Source organism: Mesoplodon densirostris, chromosome X (assembly GCF_025265405.1).
Source record: "Mesoplodon densirostris isolate mMesDen1 chromosome X, mMesDen1 primary haplotype, whole genome shotgun sequence".
Classification (NCBI taxonomy): domain Eukaryota; kingdom Metazoa; phylum Chordata; class Mammalia; order Artiodactyla; family Ziphiidae; genus Mesoplodon; species Mesoplodon densirostris.
Window position 1 is genome coordinate 79,032,924 of NC_082681.1, and position 18,516 is coordinate 79,051,439.

Here is an 18,516-nt window from a genome sequence, read left to right on the forward strand (position 1 = left end):
AAAATTAGCAAATTGAACCAAATCAAGCAGAATGAAAGGAATAATATAAGAGCAGAAGTCAGAAGTAAGATTTAAACCAGAAAATAATAGATAAAATTGATGAACCCAAAAGCTGTATTGTTGTTGTTGTTTGAAAAGATCAGTGCAGTTGAGAAAACTCTAGCCAGGCAGATCAAGACACAAATTAACAATATCAAGCATGATAGTGTTGACATCACTACAGATGCTACAGACATTAAAAAAAAGATAAGGGAATATTCTGAAGAAATTTATGCCCATTAATTTGAAGGGTTAGATGAGATTGACAAATTCCTTGAAAGTCAAGCTACCAAAGCTCCCACAAAAAGAAATAGATAACCTGAATTGTCCTATACCCATTGAATTCATAGTTTAAAATCTAGTAAAACATGAAAAGGATAATAGATTATAACCAAGTAAGTTTTATCCTGGGTTCAGCATTGTAAACTCAATCATTTAATTCACCATATCAACAGATTAAGTGACAAGACTCAACATCCATTTATTATAGAAACTCTCAGCTAAACAGGAATAGTAGGGAAGTTCCTCAAGCTGATAAAGGCCATCCACAAAAATGAAACCTACAGCTAATGTCATTTTTAATGATGAAAGACTGAATGCTTTCCCTCTAAGGACATAAACAAGTCAAGGATGTCTACTCTCACCACTCCTGGTCATCATCATCCTGGTGGTCCTAGCCAATGCAATAAGGCAAGCGAAAGAGTGGGAAAAGACATATATAGAGTGAAAAAGATCAAATAAAACTATCTGTATTTGCAGAGGACACATGATTCTCTATATCAAAAGTCCAAAGAATCTACAAAAAAGTTATGTGAACTAATAAATGAAGTTAAGCAAGTCACAGTATACAGGTCAATATTCAAAAGTTGATTATAGTTCTACATGCTATCACTGAAGTTCAATAACAAAAAATACCCATCAGTAGTGATAGAAGTCAAAATAGTTGTTAACTCTGCAAAGGTGATATTGACTGGAAAGGAGCATGAGTGTTGGAAGTGTTCTATATCATGATCTGGGTAGTGATTATATGGGTTTGAACATATATAAAAATTCATCACCCTGTTTGTTTAAGATTAATGCACTTCACTCAGTTTATTGTATGTATGCTATACCTCCAAACTTTTGAAAACGTTCAGTGTAACAAGGGTGATTGGAAACCATCTCACATAGTATGGTAGATGCCACCTGATACAAGATTCTGCCCATGGCGATAACCAAGAAATATTGTTGACTGACTAAATGAAACAGTTCGGAAACTTTCCCTTGCTTTGTTTAAAATAAAACCACAGTTGGTTTATATTGCACTGTATTTTCTGGTTAACTCAGTCATTAAAGTAAGGCAGGTAAACGTATTTGAATTAGATAGCAACAAGACTTTTCCAGGCTATTTAGGAATATCATGGTAATAATTTCAGGAAATGTAGACAACTCTAGTGAATGCATTTCAGGGTGTGAAAGTATTGGTGAGTTTATAGATTTTAAAATGTAAAAGATCTGTCTACAGGAGCTGGGATAACCTTCAAATTATAAGTAAAATTAATTTTCCTCAATAGGAAAATCTCCCCAGAAGAGAGATTAGAATAGAAGAGAATGATAAAATGTAATCACAGAGAATGTTGCATTTTTGCCTCTTTCTTAGGGGACTTCTCAAGAGATCCATGTGAGACATTGCTTCTGCTGTATGAGTTTGAAGTTAAAGCCAAAATGAATGACCCATCACTGGACAGCTTCCTGGAATCAGTGTGGGAACTGCCTCATTTAGGAATTAGAGCATTGGAAACAATCGCATGTAAGAGCTGTATTTATGTTTTTGGAAGGCTGGTACCCATTTAAATCGTACTACTTTTTTCTTTCTTCTCTCTCTTCTCTCTTTCCTCCAGGTGGGAAGCAGTGTATCCTCATAGCACTTTGTTTCTCCTTCTCTAATGGCATTCTCGAACTATTTTGTATTATAATTGTTTGTGCACTTATCTTTTTCTTTATATGAGATTATAGGCTCCTTAGGGTCATGAGTAATAATTACTTGTATTTGTTGTACTTATAAACCCTAGCAAAGTGAATTGCCCGTAATAGGTGCTCATATTTATTTTATGTGTAGAATCGAATAATATAACTACACAATAGAGGTAGCTCAAACTTCAGAAAGTTAGTTTTGCTCAGCTAGTTAGAAATAGACAATCAGCTGCTTCACTAATCAAAAGTGATACACTCTTAGCCGTTTATAAAAGTGTACAGAGAAAGATTGGTGATATTTTTAACACAATTGCCAACCTCAAATTTGTCATTGGGCTATAAGTAGTATTTGGGGGCTCAGAGCCTCTATGGGGATATACTGCAAGAAATGGCCTCATTATGTTCCCTTTATATCTTTCACCCTCCTCGGGAACCTATGTGTAGCTAATAAAGGTATTAGGTAGCCCCAAGTGCACAAGAGTCACATTTGCCTTTCCTTGTCTTGCCAAGACAGAATTTCTAGACCCGTGGAGCTGGTGGCGTATACTTTATAGACATGTGATGGTGACCACTGTTCCTTGTATAATGGAACTCCAATTCTAGAGGCCTGGTAAATGCGTCTAGAAGTTTTAGGGGTTTTATCTCTGATACTTACTCTTACGTCAAGTGTTTCCTGCTTTTAATATTAGGCAGAAACAGTATATTTAGTATAAATCTGTTTTTGATTAGTACCCTTTTACTTATCTGCTTTCTGTTTCCTTCTTAGTGTGCCCCTCCTTCACTTTGGTTCCTAAGATTATTGCTTCACCTGTATGACTGTGCGCAGGCTCACAGAAACAGTAGGTTCTCTGTTGATGTTTGCTGAAGAAAAAATATAACCTGGTGATCCTACCATGTTACTCTGCCCAGAAAGTAGAAGCTATCTCTGAAAGCCACCATGGATTCATCATTTTATAAAATTCATTTTTGGATTTTTGTGTTTGTTTATTTATTTGTTTTTGTTCATCTGTCTCAGGTCAGTTTCATCAGAGAAAGTCAGTTGTAATGTGGGATGAAAACTGTGATGGATGAGATCATGGTATTCACAATCTTTTTGCTTCCCTTCCTGTAGCATTAGCAATGGATATGCCTGCACACTACCCTTCTGTCGCTATAAAGGCCTTGAAAAAGGCTTTACTTCTCCACAGAAGGAAAGAATCAATTGATGTTTTGAGATACAGGTTAGTAAATATAATTCAACACTGAATCCTAGTTTTTGATAGCCAAAAGTGCTATAGTCAATGTCCGATAAGTCATCAATCAACTGACTCAAAAGATGATTGGGCCACTCCTGTAACTCCTGGACTAAAAAGCCCTCAGAATAGCTCCATATTTAGAGTTGTGTGATAGACCGAGGCAAGGCAAAGGAGTCTGGTTTTCCCAAAGGAGAAAAGAGGGAGAAAGTTACTTCTTTGTGTGAGCCTGTGTATATAATAAAATTACTAATTAAGTACCTTTCTTTCTTTCATTACTGAATATGCCAAATATACAGAAAAGTACAGAGATTAATGTAACAAACACCAGTGTATCCACCGCTCAAATTTAACAGATGTTAACATTTTGCTACATTTGCCTCATATATTTTTTTCTAAGCACCTTTCTTTAAGGACCAGTAAGTGCTGTACATAATATAAAGTAGTATTTATTGAAGATTTTATGTTCTCTATGCCTAGACATGGGGGAAAAATAGATATTGTGTGATTTTTCTCTGGAAAACTTCATTACAGTCTTCCTTTCCTGAGACATGAGAGAGCTCTCCTGGAATTACTCCCAATTTAAATCCCAGTTCCCTTCTGCATTTGAGGATGTAACGAGATGCTTTAAAGTATCTGTAGATTAAACCAGCTCATAAAATATAGTAAACAGACACAACTCCTTAGTTCAGGAAACTAAAAAAAAAAAAAAAAGTGAAAGACAACCGTAGGCATAATAAAAGGAAGGATTGGTCAGCCCCCTTTATATCTTCAAAAATCTGTCTTCTGAGCTTGTAGGCCAGATAAAATTGAAGGAAGAACAGACGTGTTTTGAAGCTCTTAGTCTGGGATGAGATCCAGATTTTACTTATCTTAGCCATGAAGTCAATGATTTCTTTCCTTATGGGATGCGTTTTCTCTTTTTGATTTTCAGCAAATGTATGCACAGCTTGGTTAACCTCTTAGTGCCAAATGTGGTGCCAAAAGAAGAACTCTGTCCCCTGGAAGAAATTTGTCACTATTTTGAAGATGCTCTGAGCTTTATTAGGCACACTGTAAGTCAAACAATGATATTAAACTTTAAGCTAATTTTAAAGAACTAAATTATCTTATGTATTAGAAATCACATAGAATAATGCTTTTTGATATGAGTTTTAATGTAAATAAATTTGTATTAAAATGTGGTTACACACTATAAAATTTCCCTGGGTTTGTGAAATGTAAATAGTTAAAAGTAGAAAATTTCTGGGGCTTCCCTGGTGGCACAGTGGTTGAGAGTTCACCTGCTGATGCAGGGGACACGGGTTCATGCCCCGGTCCGGGAAGATCCCACATGCCACGGAGCGGCTGGGCCCGTGAGCCATGGCCGCTGAGCCTGCGCGTCCGGAGCCTGTGCTCCACAACGGGAGAGGCCACGACAGTGAGAGGCCCGTGTACCACACACACAAAAAAAAAGTAGAAAATTTCTTATACAGGTATACTATGGATTAGGTCAAAGTAGCAGTACCATCTGGCATTTTGAATTACTTTGTATTTTCAAAACCTGGTAGAATTATTATTTCCCTGTGATGAGGCTAACCCTTTGAAAAAGTTTACTATTATTCCTGCCACTTCTGAGACAGGTAATAGAGTAGAAGGAACAATGAAAACCTGTGTTTTAGTCCCTCCTGTGCTGCTTTTTTTTTCTTTTCAGTGCAGGTTTATTCAGTAATTTTTAAATTAGCTTTATTAAGATGTAATTTATATACCGTAATTTCACCCATTATATGTATATAATTCCGTGATTTTTAGTAAATGTATAGTCATGCAACTGTCACCATAATCCAGTTTTAGAATATTTTCATTACCCCAAAAATTTTCCCATTGCCCATTTGCAGTCAATCCCTGCTCCCATTTTCAGGCCCAGGGAACCACTGATCTGCTTTCTATCTCTATAGATTTTCTCATTCTAGACACTTCATATAAACGGAATCATATTTGTGACCTCTTGTGTCTGGTTTCTTTCAGTTTAGCTTACTGTTTTTGAGGTTCACCCATGCTATAGCATGTATCACTATTTCATCCCTTTTTATTGCTGAATAAATAGAATATTTTTATAGGCTGTTGAATTAGTATGTCACATTTTGTTTATCCACTCACTAGTTGATAAATATTTTATTTGTTTCTACTTTTTGGCTATTACAAATAATGCTGCTATGAACAGTTATGTCTAAGTCTTTGTTTTCAAAGGTTTGTTTTCAATTTTCTTGAGTACATGAATTAATGGGTCATATGGTAACACTCTATATTTAACTTTTTGAAGAACTGCGATCTGTTTTCCAAAGTTGTTGCACCTTTTACATTCCTACCAGCAGTGTATGAGGGTTCCAACTTCTCCACATCCTTATTAACACTTGTTATTGTCTTTTTTATTATAGCCATCCTAGTGGGTATGTAATGGTAGCTCATTGTGGTTTTGATTTGAATTTCCTTGATAGCTAACACTGTTGATCATTTTTTCTTGTGCTTATTGACCATTTGTTTATCTTTTTTGGAAAGATATCTATTCAATTATTTTCCCATTTTTAAAATTGGATTCTCAGTAAGTTATGTGTTATGTATTCTAGATATAAATCCTTTATCAAATATACTATTTGTAAATATTTTCTCCCAGTCTCTGGCTTGTCTTAATGGCAGCATTTAAAAAGCAAATATTCTGAATTTTGATGAAGACCAATTTATTATTTTTTCTTTTATGGGTCATGTTTTTAGTCATGATAAGAAGTCTTTGCCTATTCCAAATTTACAAAGATTTTCTTCTATGTTTTCTTGTAGCTTTTATACTTTTATTTCTTACATATAGGTCTGTGATTCATTTTGAGTTAATTTTTGTTTATGGTGTATGAGGTAAGGGTCTAAATGGTTTCTCATTTGCTTGTTTTTGCATATGGATATTCCTCCTCCGCTGTTTGACTTCAGTTTTCTCATTTGTAAAATGGAAATAATACCCTTTCTGACTCCCACACTGAGGTTTTAAGGATCAATTAAAATAATGATATGTGTTGTGAACTTTAACAACTCATACACAGGTAAGGTAAGGTAGTATTGTTATTATAAGGGAGCTATAAAATATTAAGAAGGTCAAATGGCTTGCTTAAAGTCACACAAAAGTCATTACTTGAGTCCATGTTAATATCCAAGGCTCCTGACTTGCCCAACTGCTTCTTCATATACAAACGTCTGCAAACCACAACAGATGGTGGAACAATATAGCAGGGTGACAACCTGGTACAAACTAGCATCATGTTACAGAAACCCAGAATTCTGGAGCTATGTAATTATGGCCTGTTTAAATTTAAGTTTAAAAAAAACTTTAGCATTGAACATTTTGGAGACATATACGTCTTTTTTTTCCCCCTCAACTTTCTTTTGGGAAGAAGAGAAAATTAAATTTCTAAGCCATGAGCCTCATCTGGACCTTCAGATGTGTTTGCCATAGTAACAAATACAAACTAAAATTAAATTGTACTATAAATTCAGATTGATCAATTTCCATAGTCGCTATATAAGGCCAAAACTGCTCTGAGCATTTTGTTTTTGCCACTTTTATTCTATCTAATGTATTACTGTTCCATCTCTCCGAATCTTGGGTTGCCTGTTAGAGAGGTTAATATTTTTTTAGTTTTTTGACCAGCCTCCCATCCATTATTGCTAATTCCCTGAAACATGATGGGATAGTTAGCTTTCCTATACAGAGATTAATTTAATAACCCTCTTGGCTCTTTACATAGTATATGTTGCTTTTTACTGTTTGATTGAATGTGCTATGCATCCCTTTTGTTTTAAATACTTGGAAAAAAATTTGCCCTTATTTGACTTTTCTGATGACCAGTCACTCATTCATTATTTATTAAGCAGATAATCAAGTGCCTCCATACAGTGGCAAAATGGCTATTGCACAAATATAAAACCTCAAGCCCACACTATCATACTTTACATTTTACAAAGCATTCTTACATCCATTATTTCATTTGACAGCCCGCCCCCCAGTAATTCTATGAAGTAGGCAATGCTGGTATTATCCTTGATATACAAATGAGGAAATTTTTAAGATTCAAAAAAGTCAAGTTACCAATTTGCCTAAGTTCATATGGCTAATGAATGAAAATCAGAACTAGAACCATCTGACCTCAGTTCCAGGGCTCTTTCCACCAGAACACACGTCTTATTTACCTGCTCTTGCTAGGAATTTCAGTTCAAAGGAGAGGCTCAGGTTGGTATCTAGTACACTTTTTGCCTAGCCCTATATCCCAAAGATTTTCTCCTCTTTTTTTTAAGTTTTATATTTTACATTTAAGTTCATAATACATTTTAAGTTAATTTTTGTATGAGGTGTGAGATTTAGGTTGAGGTTCATTTTTGCTATGATATCCAGTTGCTCTAGCACCACTTGTTGACAAGGCTGTCTTTCCTCCGTTAAATTGCTTTTGTACTTTTCACAAAAAATCAGTTGGGCATATTTGTGTGAGTCTCTTACTGGGTTCTCTATTTTCTCTATGTGTCAGTCCCTCTGCCAGTACCTGATTACTATAGCTACATAATAAGTCTTAAAAGCAAGTAGAGTGATTGTACCCACTTTATTGTTATTAGCTGTCTAGTTCCTTTGCCCTTCTGTATTCATTTTAGAATAATCTTGTCTAAATCTACAAAAATTCCTCCTGGGATTTTGATAGGAATTGCATTAAACTGTATTTGTTTCTAGAACTATGATAACAAATTAGCACAAACTGGGTGACTTATAACAAGAGAAATTTATTTTCTCACAGTTCTGGAGGGTAGAAGTCTGAAATCAAGGTATCGGTAGGCCATACTCTTTCTGAAGGCTCTATGGGGAGGATCCTTCTTTGCGTCTTCCTGTCTTTTTATGGTTGTTGGCAAACCTTGGTATTCCTTAGCTTATAGATTCATAACTCCAGTCTCTGTCACCACATGGCATTCTCCCTCTGTCTTTCTCTTTTTCTTATAAGTACACAGCCATTATTGGATTAAGGGTCCACTCTACTTCGGTATGATCTCATCTTAGTTACATCTGCAGTGACCCTATTTCCAAATATGGTCACATGATGAAGTACCAGGAAGGACGTGAATTTTGGGGGAGGACTCCATCAAACCTAGTACACTGTATATCAAGAATTGACATCTTTAATTATATCTCAATTTTAAAAAAGAGTTGACATCTTTATTATATTGAATCTTCCAGTCCATGAACAGGGTATGTCTCTTCATTTATTTAGATTTTTTATTTCTTTCATCAGCATTATGTAGTTTTCAGCATACAAATCCTGTACATGTATTGTTAGATTTATATCTAAGTGCTGTGGGTTGTTTTTTTATTTTTTTTTTTGAGTGATTGTAAGTGGTGTCCTGTGTTAATTTCTAGTATGAAGAAATGCAGTTGATACTTCTGTGTTTATTTTGTATCCCACAATCTTGCTGAACTCACTCATTTCAGGAATTTTCTTTGAAGATTCCTTAGGATTTCCTATGTAAACAACCATGTCATCTGCAAATAGGGACAGTTTTATTTCTTCTTTTCCAATCTGTATGCCTTCTCTTTCCTTTTCTTGCCTTACTGCGCAGACTAGAACTTTCAGCACCATGTTAGTTAAGAGTAATGAGAGTGGATATTCTTGCCTTGTTCACTCTCTTAGGTGGAAAGCATTCAGTCTTTCACCATTAAGTATAATGTTAGCCATAGGATTTTTGTAGAAGCTCTTTATCAACTTGAGGAAGTTCCCACTATTCCTTCTTTCTGAGAGTTTCATGAATGAGTATTGAATTTTGTCACATGCTTTTCCTGCATCAGTTGATATGATCGTGTGATTTTTCTTCTTTAACCTGTTAATATGGGGGATTACATTGACTGATTTCAAATATTGAACCAGCCTTGCATCATTAGAATAAACCCCACATGGTCATAGTGTATAATTCTTTTTTTTTCTTAGCATTTTTATTGGAGTATAATTGCTTTACAATGGTGTGTTAGTTTCTGCTTTATAACAAAGTGAATCAGTTATACATACACATATATCCCCATATCTCTTCCCTCTTGCATCTCCCTCCCTCCCATAATTCTTTTTATATATTGCTGAACTCTGTTTGCTAGCATATTGTTAAAGATTTTTTATCTATATTCATTGGTCAGTAGTTTTTTTTCTGTACAGTCTTTGTTTTGGTATCAGGGTAATACTAGATTCATAAAATGAATTGCAGCGTGTTTCCTCATATTTTTGGAAAAGATTATGTAGAATTTATATCAGTTCTTTTCTTAATGTTTGGTAGAATTCTGCAGTGTAACCGGGCCTGGAGATTTTTTTCAAGAGTTTAAAACTACATATTCTATTTCCTTAATAGTTATAGACTGTTCACATTATCTATTTTATATTGGGTGATTTCTGGTAATTTGTGTTTTTCAGTGAAGTGACCCGTTTCATCTAAGTTGTCAAAAAAATTTTTATATATAAATTGGTATGACCAAGGCTGACAACATCAGCATTTTATTTTTTTTAATTGATTTTATTTATTTATTTTTGTCTGCATTGGGTCTTCATTACTTCATGCGGGCTTTCTCTAGTTGCAGCAAGTAGGGGCTACTGAGCAGGGGCTACTCTTCGTTGCGGTACACGGGCTTCTTACTGTGGTGGCTTCTCTTGTTGCAGAGCACGGGCTCTAGGCACGTGGGCTTCAGTAGTTGTGGCGGGCAGGCTCAGTAGTTGTGGTGCATGGGCTTAGTTGCTCCATGGCATGTGGCATCGTCCCGGACCAGAGCTTGAACCCGTGTCCCCTTCATTGGCAAGCGGATTCTTAACCACTGCACCACCAGGGAAGTCCCCTAAGTTGTCAAATTTATGTGTATAGAGTTCTTTGTATTATTACTCCCTTATTATTATTTTGATGTGTGCAGGGTCTGTAGTGATATCTACTGTTTTATTCCTGATATTGATAATTTACATCTTCCCTTCTTTTCTCTCTGTCATTCTTGCCAAGAGTTAGTAGATTTTATCCACCTTTTCAAAGAACCATCTCCTCCATTGATTTTCTCTATTGCCTTTGTGTTTTCAGTGTTGTTGATTTCTGCTCTTTATTATTTACTTCATTCTGCTTGCTTTGCATTTACTTTGCTCTTCTTTTCTAGGTTCTTGAGATGGGAACTTAAATTATTGAGACCTTTCCTCTTTTCTAATATATGCATTTAGTGCTGTAAATTTCCCTCACCGAACTGCTTTAGCTGTAGCCCACAAATTTTGCTATATTGTATTTTCATTTTCATTTACTTCAATGTATTTTTTTATTTCCTTTGAGACTTCCTCTTTGACCCATAGATTACTTCGTAGTGTATTGTTTAGTTTCTAAGTGTATACAGATTTTCCTATTATCTTTCTGTTATTGAATTCTAGTTTTATTCCATTGTGGTCAGAGAACACAACTTGTATAATTTCAGTTATTTAAACGTTTTGAGATTTATTTTATGGCCCAGGATATGATCTTAGTAAATGTTCCATGGGCACTTGCAAAGAATGTGTATTCTGCTGTTGTTGGGAGGAGTAGTCTATAAATGTTGATTAGATCTCACTGGTTCATGGTGTTGCCAAGTTCTTGTATACTTTTCCTTATTTTCTGGCTAATTGTTCTATTATTTGTTGAGCAGGCATATTGAAATCTTCAACTATAACTATGGAGTTATCTAGCTCTTCTCACTCCTATTGGTTTTTGCTTCATATTTTGTAACTCTGTTATTGGATGCATACACATTTATAATTGCTATGTCTTCTTTGTGGATTTCACCTTTTATCATTGTATAATGTTCCTCTATGTCTCAGGTAATTTTCTTTGCTCTGAAATCTACAATAACTAATATAATATTGCCACTCTTGCTATCCTTTGATTACTGTTTATATAATATACCTATTTCCATCCTTTTACTTTCAACCTGCCTATAATGTTATATTTGAAGGAAATTTCTTGTAGCCAGCATATAGACAACACATTTTTTAATCCACTTTGCCAATCTCTCTTTTTTAATGTTCTCTCTTTTTTAATTATATTAAAAGTTTCAGGTGTACAACCTTATAATTCAACATTGGTATACACTACAAAGTGATCACCCCAAAAAGTCTAGTTACCATCTGTCGCCATATAATTGGCTCCCTTTACCACTTTTGCCCTATCCCCAGCATTCTTGCCCTCTGGTAAACACCAATATAGTCTCTGTATCTATGAGTTTGTTTTCAATTTGTTTTGTTTTTCATTTGTTTTTGTTTTTTTAGATTCTACATATGAGTGAAATCATAGTCTATTTATCTTTTTTCTTCAGATTCTTTTAGCATAATGCCCTCAATCCATGTTGTCACAAATGGCAAGATTTATTCATTTTTATGACCGAGTAGCATTCCATTGTGTGTGTGTGTGTGTGTGTGTACATACACACACACACATACACATATATGCCACATCTTTATCCATTTATCCATCCATGGACACTTAGATTTCCCCATATCTCAGCTATTATAAATAATGCTACAGTGAACATAGGGGTGCATATATCTTTTTGCATTAGTGTTTCATATTCTTTGGATAAATACCCAAAAGTGGAATAGTTGGATAATATGGTAGTCCTAGTCTAAATTTTTAAAAGAATCTCCATAATGCTTTCCATAGTGGCGTACCAATTTACATTCCAAACAACAGTGCACAAGGGTTTTTCCTTTCTCCACATGCTCGTCAACACTTATTTGTCTTTTTGAAAATAACCATTCTAACAGGTGTGAGGTGGTATCTCATTGTGATTTTGATTTTCATTTCTCTAATAATTAATGATGTTGAGCATCAGTTCATGTATGTGCCTCTTGGGCATCTCTATGTATTCTTTGGAAAAATGTCTACTCAGGTCCTCTGCCCATCTTTTTTTTTAAATAAATTTATTTATTTATTTATGGCTGCATTGGGTCTTCGTTGCTGCACGCGGGCTTTTGTCTAGTTGCAGTGAGCGGAGGCTACTCTTCATTGCGGTGCGTGGGCTTCTCATTGCACTGGCTTCTCTTGTTGTGGAGCACGGGCTCTAGGCACACAGGCTTCAGTACTTGTGGCACGCAGGATCACTAGTTGTGGCTCGCAGGCTCTAGAGCACAGGCTCAGTAGTTGTGGCGCATGGGCTTAGTTGCTCCGTGGCTTGTGGGATCTTCCCAGACCAGGGCTTGAACCTGTGTCCCCTGCATTGGCAGGCGGATTCTTAACCACTGTGTGACCAGGGAAGTCCCTGTTTTCTTATTATTAATTACTGCCCTTTTTTTCAGCTTAGAGAATCCTTTTAACATTTCTTGTAAGGCCTTCTTAGTGGTATGAACTCCTAAAGGAGTTAAAGCTTTTGCTTATCTGGAAAACTCTTAATCACTCCTTCAATTCTGAGTGATAACCTTGCTGGGTAGAGAATTTATGGTTGGAAGTTCTTTCCTTTCAGCACTTTGAATATGTCATGCCACTCTCTTCTAACCTGTAAATTTTCTGCTGATAGTCTTATGTGGTTTCCCTTGTTATGTAATAAGTTGTTTTTCTCTTGCTGCTTTTAAGGTTGTCTCTTTATCTTTAACTTTTACCATTTTAAGTATAATATATCTTGGTGTGTTTTTCTTTGGGTTCATCTTATTTGGAACTCTCTGGATTTCCTGGACCTGGATGTCTGTTTCCTTCCCCAGATGGAGGATGTTTTCAGCCATTATTTCTTCAAATAATTTTTCCAGCCCTTCTTCTCTCTCTTCTCCTTCTGGGACCCCTTTGATGTGCATATTAATACTCTTGATGTTGTCCAAGAGGTCCCTTAAAATATCTTCACTTTTTTAAAATTCTTTTTTCATTTTGCTGCTCTGTCTGAGTGATTTCTATTGCTTTATCTTCCAGCTCACTAATTTGTTCTTCTACTTCATCCAGTCTGCTGTTAAACCCATCAAGTGTATTTTTTAGCTCAGATATTACTTCTGTTTGGTTCTTTCTTATATTTTCTCTTCCAGTATCCTCCCAAGTTTGGTGAGCAGCTTTGTGACCATTACTTTGAACACTTTATAAGGCAGGTTGTTTATGTCCCTTTCATTAAGGTCTTTTTTTCTGGGGATTTGTTCTTAGGTTTGGAACATATTCTTCTGTCTCTTCATTTTGTCTGACTCTATGTTTGTCTATGTATATTAGGCAAAGCAGCTACCTCGCCTGGTCTTGAAGGAGGGTTCTAGTGTAACACATGATCCATGGGGCCTGGAAACACATTCTCCCCTGGACATCAGAGCCAGACACTCAAGAGGTGTCCCTTGTGTGGGCTCTTGTGGGGCCACAGCTGCTAATGGGGAGGGTGAGGCAAGGTGTGTGTGCCCACCCCCTTGGTTGTAGCATAGCTGTTTCATGGAAGGTTGGGGATGAGGCACATGCCTGGCCTGGTTGCAGAACAATTGTTGCATGGCGTGGGGGTGGACTCAGGGTGCTCTCGTGGCCCAGTTGTGGTGAGATTGCTGCACAGGTGTACAGTACACAGGGTACCCGCCTGGTCTGATTGCATCGTAACTGCTGCGCTTAGGCAGGTGGGGGGTAGTGCTCTCACCTGGCCCAGGTGTGGTGCAGCTGTTGTGTGAAGTGGGTGGGTGCTCAAGGTGCTCACCCAGTCAGGCTGTTTTGCAGGGTGTGCAGAACATGCCCAATGGTGTAACCAGGCTAGAGGGAGGGCACCAAAAATGACACCTGCCAGCTCTGTCACCAGCAAGTTAGGATATGACTGTAAAATGTTGTCAGCCATGAAAAGACAACCCTCAGAATGGGAGAAAATATTTGCAAAGGAATCAGTGGACAAAGGATTAATCTCCAAAATATATAAACAGCTCATGCAGCTCAATATTAAAAAAACAAACAACCCAATCCAAAAATGGGCAGAAGACCTAAATAGACATTTCTCCAAAGAAGACATACAGATGGCCAAAAAGCACATGAAGAGCTGCTCAACATCACTAATTATTAGAGAAATGCAAATCAAAACTACAATGAGGTATCACCTCACACCAGTTAGAATGGGCATCATCAGAAAATCTACAAACAATAAATGCTGGAGACGGTGTGGAGAAAAGGGAACCCTCTTGCACTGTTGGTGGGAATGTAAATTGATACAGCCACTATGGAGAACAGTATGGAGGTGCCTTAAAAAACTAGAAAGAGAATTACCATATGACCCAGCAATCCCACTACTGGGCATATACCCTGAGAAAACCACAATTCAAAAAGAGACATGCACCAAAATGTTCATTGCAGCTCTATTCACAATAGCCCAGAGCTGGAAGCAACCTAAGTGTCCATCATCGGATGAATGGATAAAGAAGATGTGGCACATATATACAATGGAATATTACTCAGCCATAAAGAGAAACGAAACTGAGCTATCTGTAATGAGGTGGATAGACCTAGAGTCTGTCATACAGAGTGAAGTAAGTCAGAAAAAGAAAAACAAATATCGTATATTAATGCATATATGTGGAACCTAGAAAAATGGTACAGATAAACCAGTTTGCAGGGCAGAAATAGAGACACAGATGTAGAGAACAAACGTATAGACACCAAGGGGGAAAAGTGGCAGGGGGGTGGTGGTGTGATGAATTGGGAGATGGGGATTGACATATATACACTAATATGTATAAAATGGATAACTAATAAGAACCTGCTGTATAAAAAATAAATTTAATTTAATTTAAAAGAAAGAAGAGAGGGGCTTCCCTGGTGGCGCAGTGGTTGAGAGTCTGCCTGCTGATGCAGGGGCCACGGGTTTGTGCCCCGGTCCAGGAAGATCCCACATGCCACGGAGCAGCTAGGCCCATGAGCCATGGCCACTGAGCCTGCGCGTCCGGAGCCTGTGCTCCACAACAGGAGAGGTCACAACACTGAGAGACCCGCATACCACAAAGAAAAACAAAAAGAAAAGAAAAGAAAAATGGTGTCAGCCAACGCTTCCGTCCCTGGGAAAAGTCTCAGGAGGTTCCTGCCTCCCCACCAGTTGCTTTAAGATCAGTAAGTGGGTCTCCCTTACTTATAGTTTAGGCACTTTTCAAACTGTTGCTTTTCCTCTGGATCTCCGTGTGAAATGGATTGTGCATGAGCTGTTTAAGAGCAGGTTCCTTGTTCCCTGTAGTTCTGTGGTTCTCCTGACCTCTTAATCCCCATTGATTTTCAAAACCAGACATTTTGGGAGCTTGTCTTTCTGGTGCTGGACCCAGGGATTGGGGTGCTTGATGTGGGGTTCAATCCCTTCACATCTCAAGGGGAAATTCCATATTGTGGTATCCCTCCTCACTTTGGGTCACTGCTCCTAGAGTGGAATCCCAGGAAAGACCATGTCTCTGCCTCTCCTATCTGTCTCAAAGTTTATCTTTTAGCTTTTGTTTGTGGTCATGCTATTCATCTAGTTTTCAGGTCTTTTTCAAAGGAAAATCATTCCAAATATAGCTGAAAATTTGTTGTGTCTGTGAGAGAAACTGTGTTCATGGTCTTCCTGTGCTGCCATTTTGAACCTCAACCTTTAGTCTGTGTCTTTTTTTTTTAATTAAAGTTTAGTTGACTTAAAATATTGTGTTAGTTTCAGGTATACAGCAAAGTGATTATTTTATATATATGTTTTTTCAGATTATTTCCATTATAGGTTATTGTAAGATACTGAATATCATTCCCTGTGCTATACAGTAGGACCTTGTTACTTATCTATTTTGTGTATAGTAGTCTGTATCTGTTAATCCAATACTCCTAATTTATCTATCCTCCCCTTTCCCTTCCCCTTTGGTAACCATAAGTTTGTTTTCTATGTCTGTGAGTCTGTTTCTGTTTTGTATGTAGATTCACTTGTGTTATTTTTTACCTTCCACATATAATATTTGTCTTTCTCTGTCTTACTTCACTTAGTATGATATTCGCTAGGTCCATCCATGTTGCTGCAAATGGCAATATTTTGTTCTTTTTTATGGCTAATATTTCATTGTGTGTATATATATATATACACATATATGAGTGTATATATATATATATATATGTACACACACACACACACATCACATCTCCTTAAGCCAGTTGTCTGTTGATGGGCATTTCAGTTGTTTCCATGTTTTGGCTATTGTAAATAATGTTGTTATGAACATTGGGGTATGTGTATCTTTTCAAAACAGAGTTTTCATCTTTTCCACATATATACCTAGGAGTGGGACTGCTGGATCATATGGTAGCTCTATTTTTAGTTTTTTAAGGAACCTCCATACTGTTTTCCATAGTGGCTGTACCAATTTACATTCCCACCAACAGTGTAGGAGGGTCCTCTTCACATCCTTTCTAGAATTTATTATTTGTAGACTCTTTGATGATGGCCATTCTGACCAATGATAACTCATTGTGGTTTTGATTTGTGTTTCTCTAATAACGATCTTGAGCATCTTTTCATTGTGCCTATTGGCCATCTGTCTGTCTTCTTTGGAGAAATGTCTGTTTAAGTCTTCTGCCCATTTTTTGATTGATTTTTTTTGATATTGAGTTTTATAAGCTGTTTTTATATTTTGGATATTAAACCCCCGTTGGTTGCATCATTTGCAAATATTTTCTCCCATTCTGTAGGTTGTCTTTTTGTTTTGTTGTTTGTTTCCTTTGCTGTGCAAAAGCTTATAATTTGCTTTTATTTCTTTTGCCCTGGGAGACTGACATAAGAAAATATTGCTATGATTTATGTCAGGGAATGTTTTGCCTATGTTCACTTCTAGGAGTTTTTTGGCATCATGTCTTATATTATATTTAGGTCTTTAAACCATATTGAGTTTATTTTTGTATATGGTGTGAGGAAGTGTTCTAATTTTATTACATGTAACTGTCCAGCTTTCCCAACACCACTTGCTGAAGAGACTGTCTTTTCTCTATTGTATATTCTTGCCTCCTTTGTCATAGATTAATTAAACGTTAGTGTGTGGGTATATTTCTAAGCTCTCTATTCTGTTCCATTGATCCGTATGTCTTTTTCTGTCAGTACCATGCCATTTTTATTACTGTAGCTTTGTAGTAGTGTCTGAAGTCTGGGAGGGTTATGCCTCCAGCTTTGTTCTTTTTCTCCAGGCTTGCTTTGGCAATTCTGGGTCTTTTGTGGTTCCATATAAATTTTAGGATTGTTTGTTCTAGTTCTGTGGGAAATGTCATGGGTATTTTGATACGGATGACATTAAATCTGTAGATTGCTCTGGGCGGTATGGCCATTTCAACAATATTAATTCTTCCGGTCCGAGAGCATGGGATATATTTCCATTTCTTTGAATCATATTCAGTTTCCTTTATCAGTGTTTTATCGTTTTCAGCATATAGGTCTTTCACCTCCTTGATTAAGTTTATCCCTAGGTATTTTTGATGCAGTTTTAAATAGGAATTATTTTAAACTTTCTTTTTCTGATATTTTATTGTTAGTGCAAAAAAATGCAACAGATTTCTCTATATTAATCTTGTAGCCTGCTACCTTTCTGAATTCTTTTATCACTTCTAATAGTTTTTGTGTGGAGTCTTTAGGGTGCTCTATAGAGAGTATCATGTTATCTACAAATAGTCACAGTTTTACTTCTTCCCTTCCAATTTGGATACTTTTTATTTATTTTTCTTCTCTGATGGCTGTGGTTAGGACTTCAAATACTATGGTGAAGAGAAGTAGTGAGAGTGGGCATCCTTGTCTTGTTCCTGAATTTATTGAGAAGGCTTTCATCTTTTCACCGTTGAGTATTATGTGGCTGTCGGTTTGTCGTAAATGGCTTTTATTGTGTTCAGATATGTTCCCTCTATACACACCTTGATGGGTGAGAGTTTTTATCATGAATGGATGTTGAATTTTATCAAGCACTTTTTCTGTGTCTATTGAGATAATCATGTGGTTTTTGTCTTTTATTAATGTGGTGTATCACATTGATTGATTTGCATATATTGAAGCATCATGGCGACCCTGGATTGAATCCAACTTGAACATGGTGTATGATCCTTTTTATGTATTATTGTATTGGGTTTGCTAAAAATATTTTTTGAGGATATTTGCCTCTATATTTGTCAAAGATATTGGCTTATAATTTTCTTTTATTGTAGTGTCTTTGGTTTTGGTATCAGGGTGATAGTGGCTTCATAGAATGAATTTGGGAGTGTTCCCTCCTCCTCAGTTTTTTGGAATAGTTTGAGAAGGATAGGTATAAGTTCTTTGTTTATTTGATAGAATTCCCCAGTGAAGCCATCCAGT

At 36.5% G+C, this 18,516-nt stretch overlaps 1 protein-coding gene across 1 annotated transcript in view; it reads left to right on the forward strand.

The window, feature by feature from the left end:
• Positions 1-18,516, forward strand: part of TEX11 (testis expressed 11) — a 378,612-nt gene that overhangs the window by 345,362 nt on the left and 14,734 nt on the right. The window contains exons 26-28 of the mRNA XM_060086496.1: positions 1,679-1,828; positions 3,104-3,212; positions 4,159-4,279. Coding sequence (XP_059942479.1) covers positions 1,679-1,828; positions 3,104-3,212; positions 4,159-4,279 — 380 coding nt within the window. The remainder of the gene's footprint in view (positions 1-1,678; positions 1,829-3,103; positions 3,213-4,158; positions 4,280-18,516) is intronic.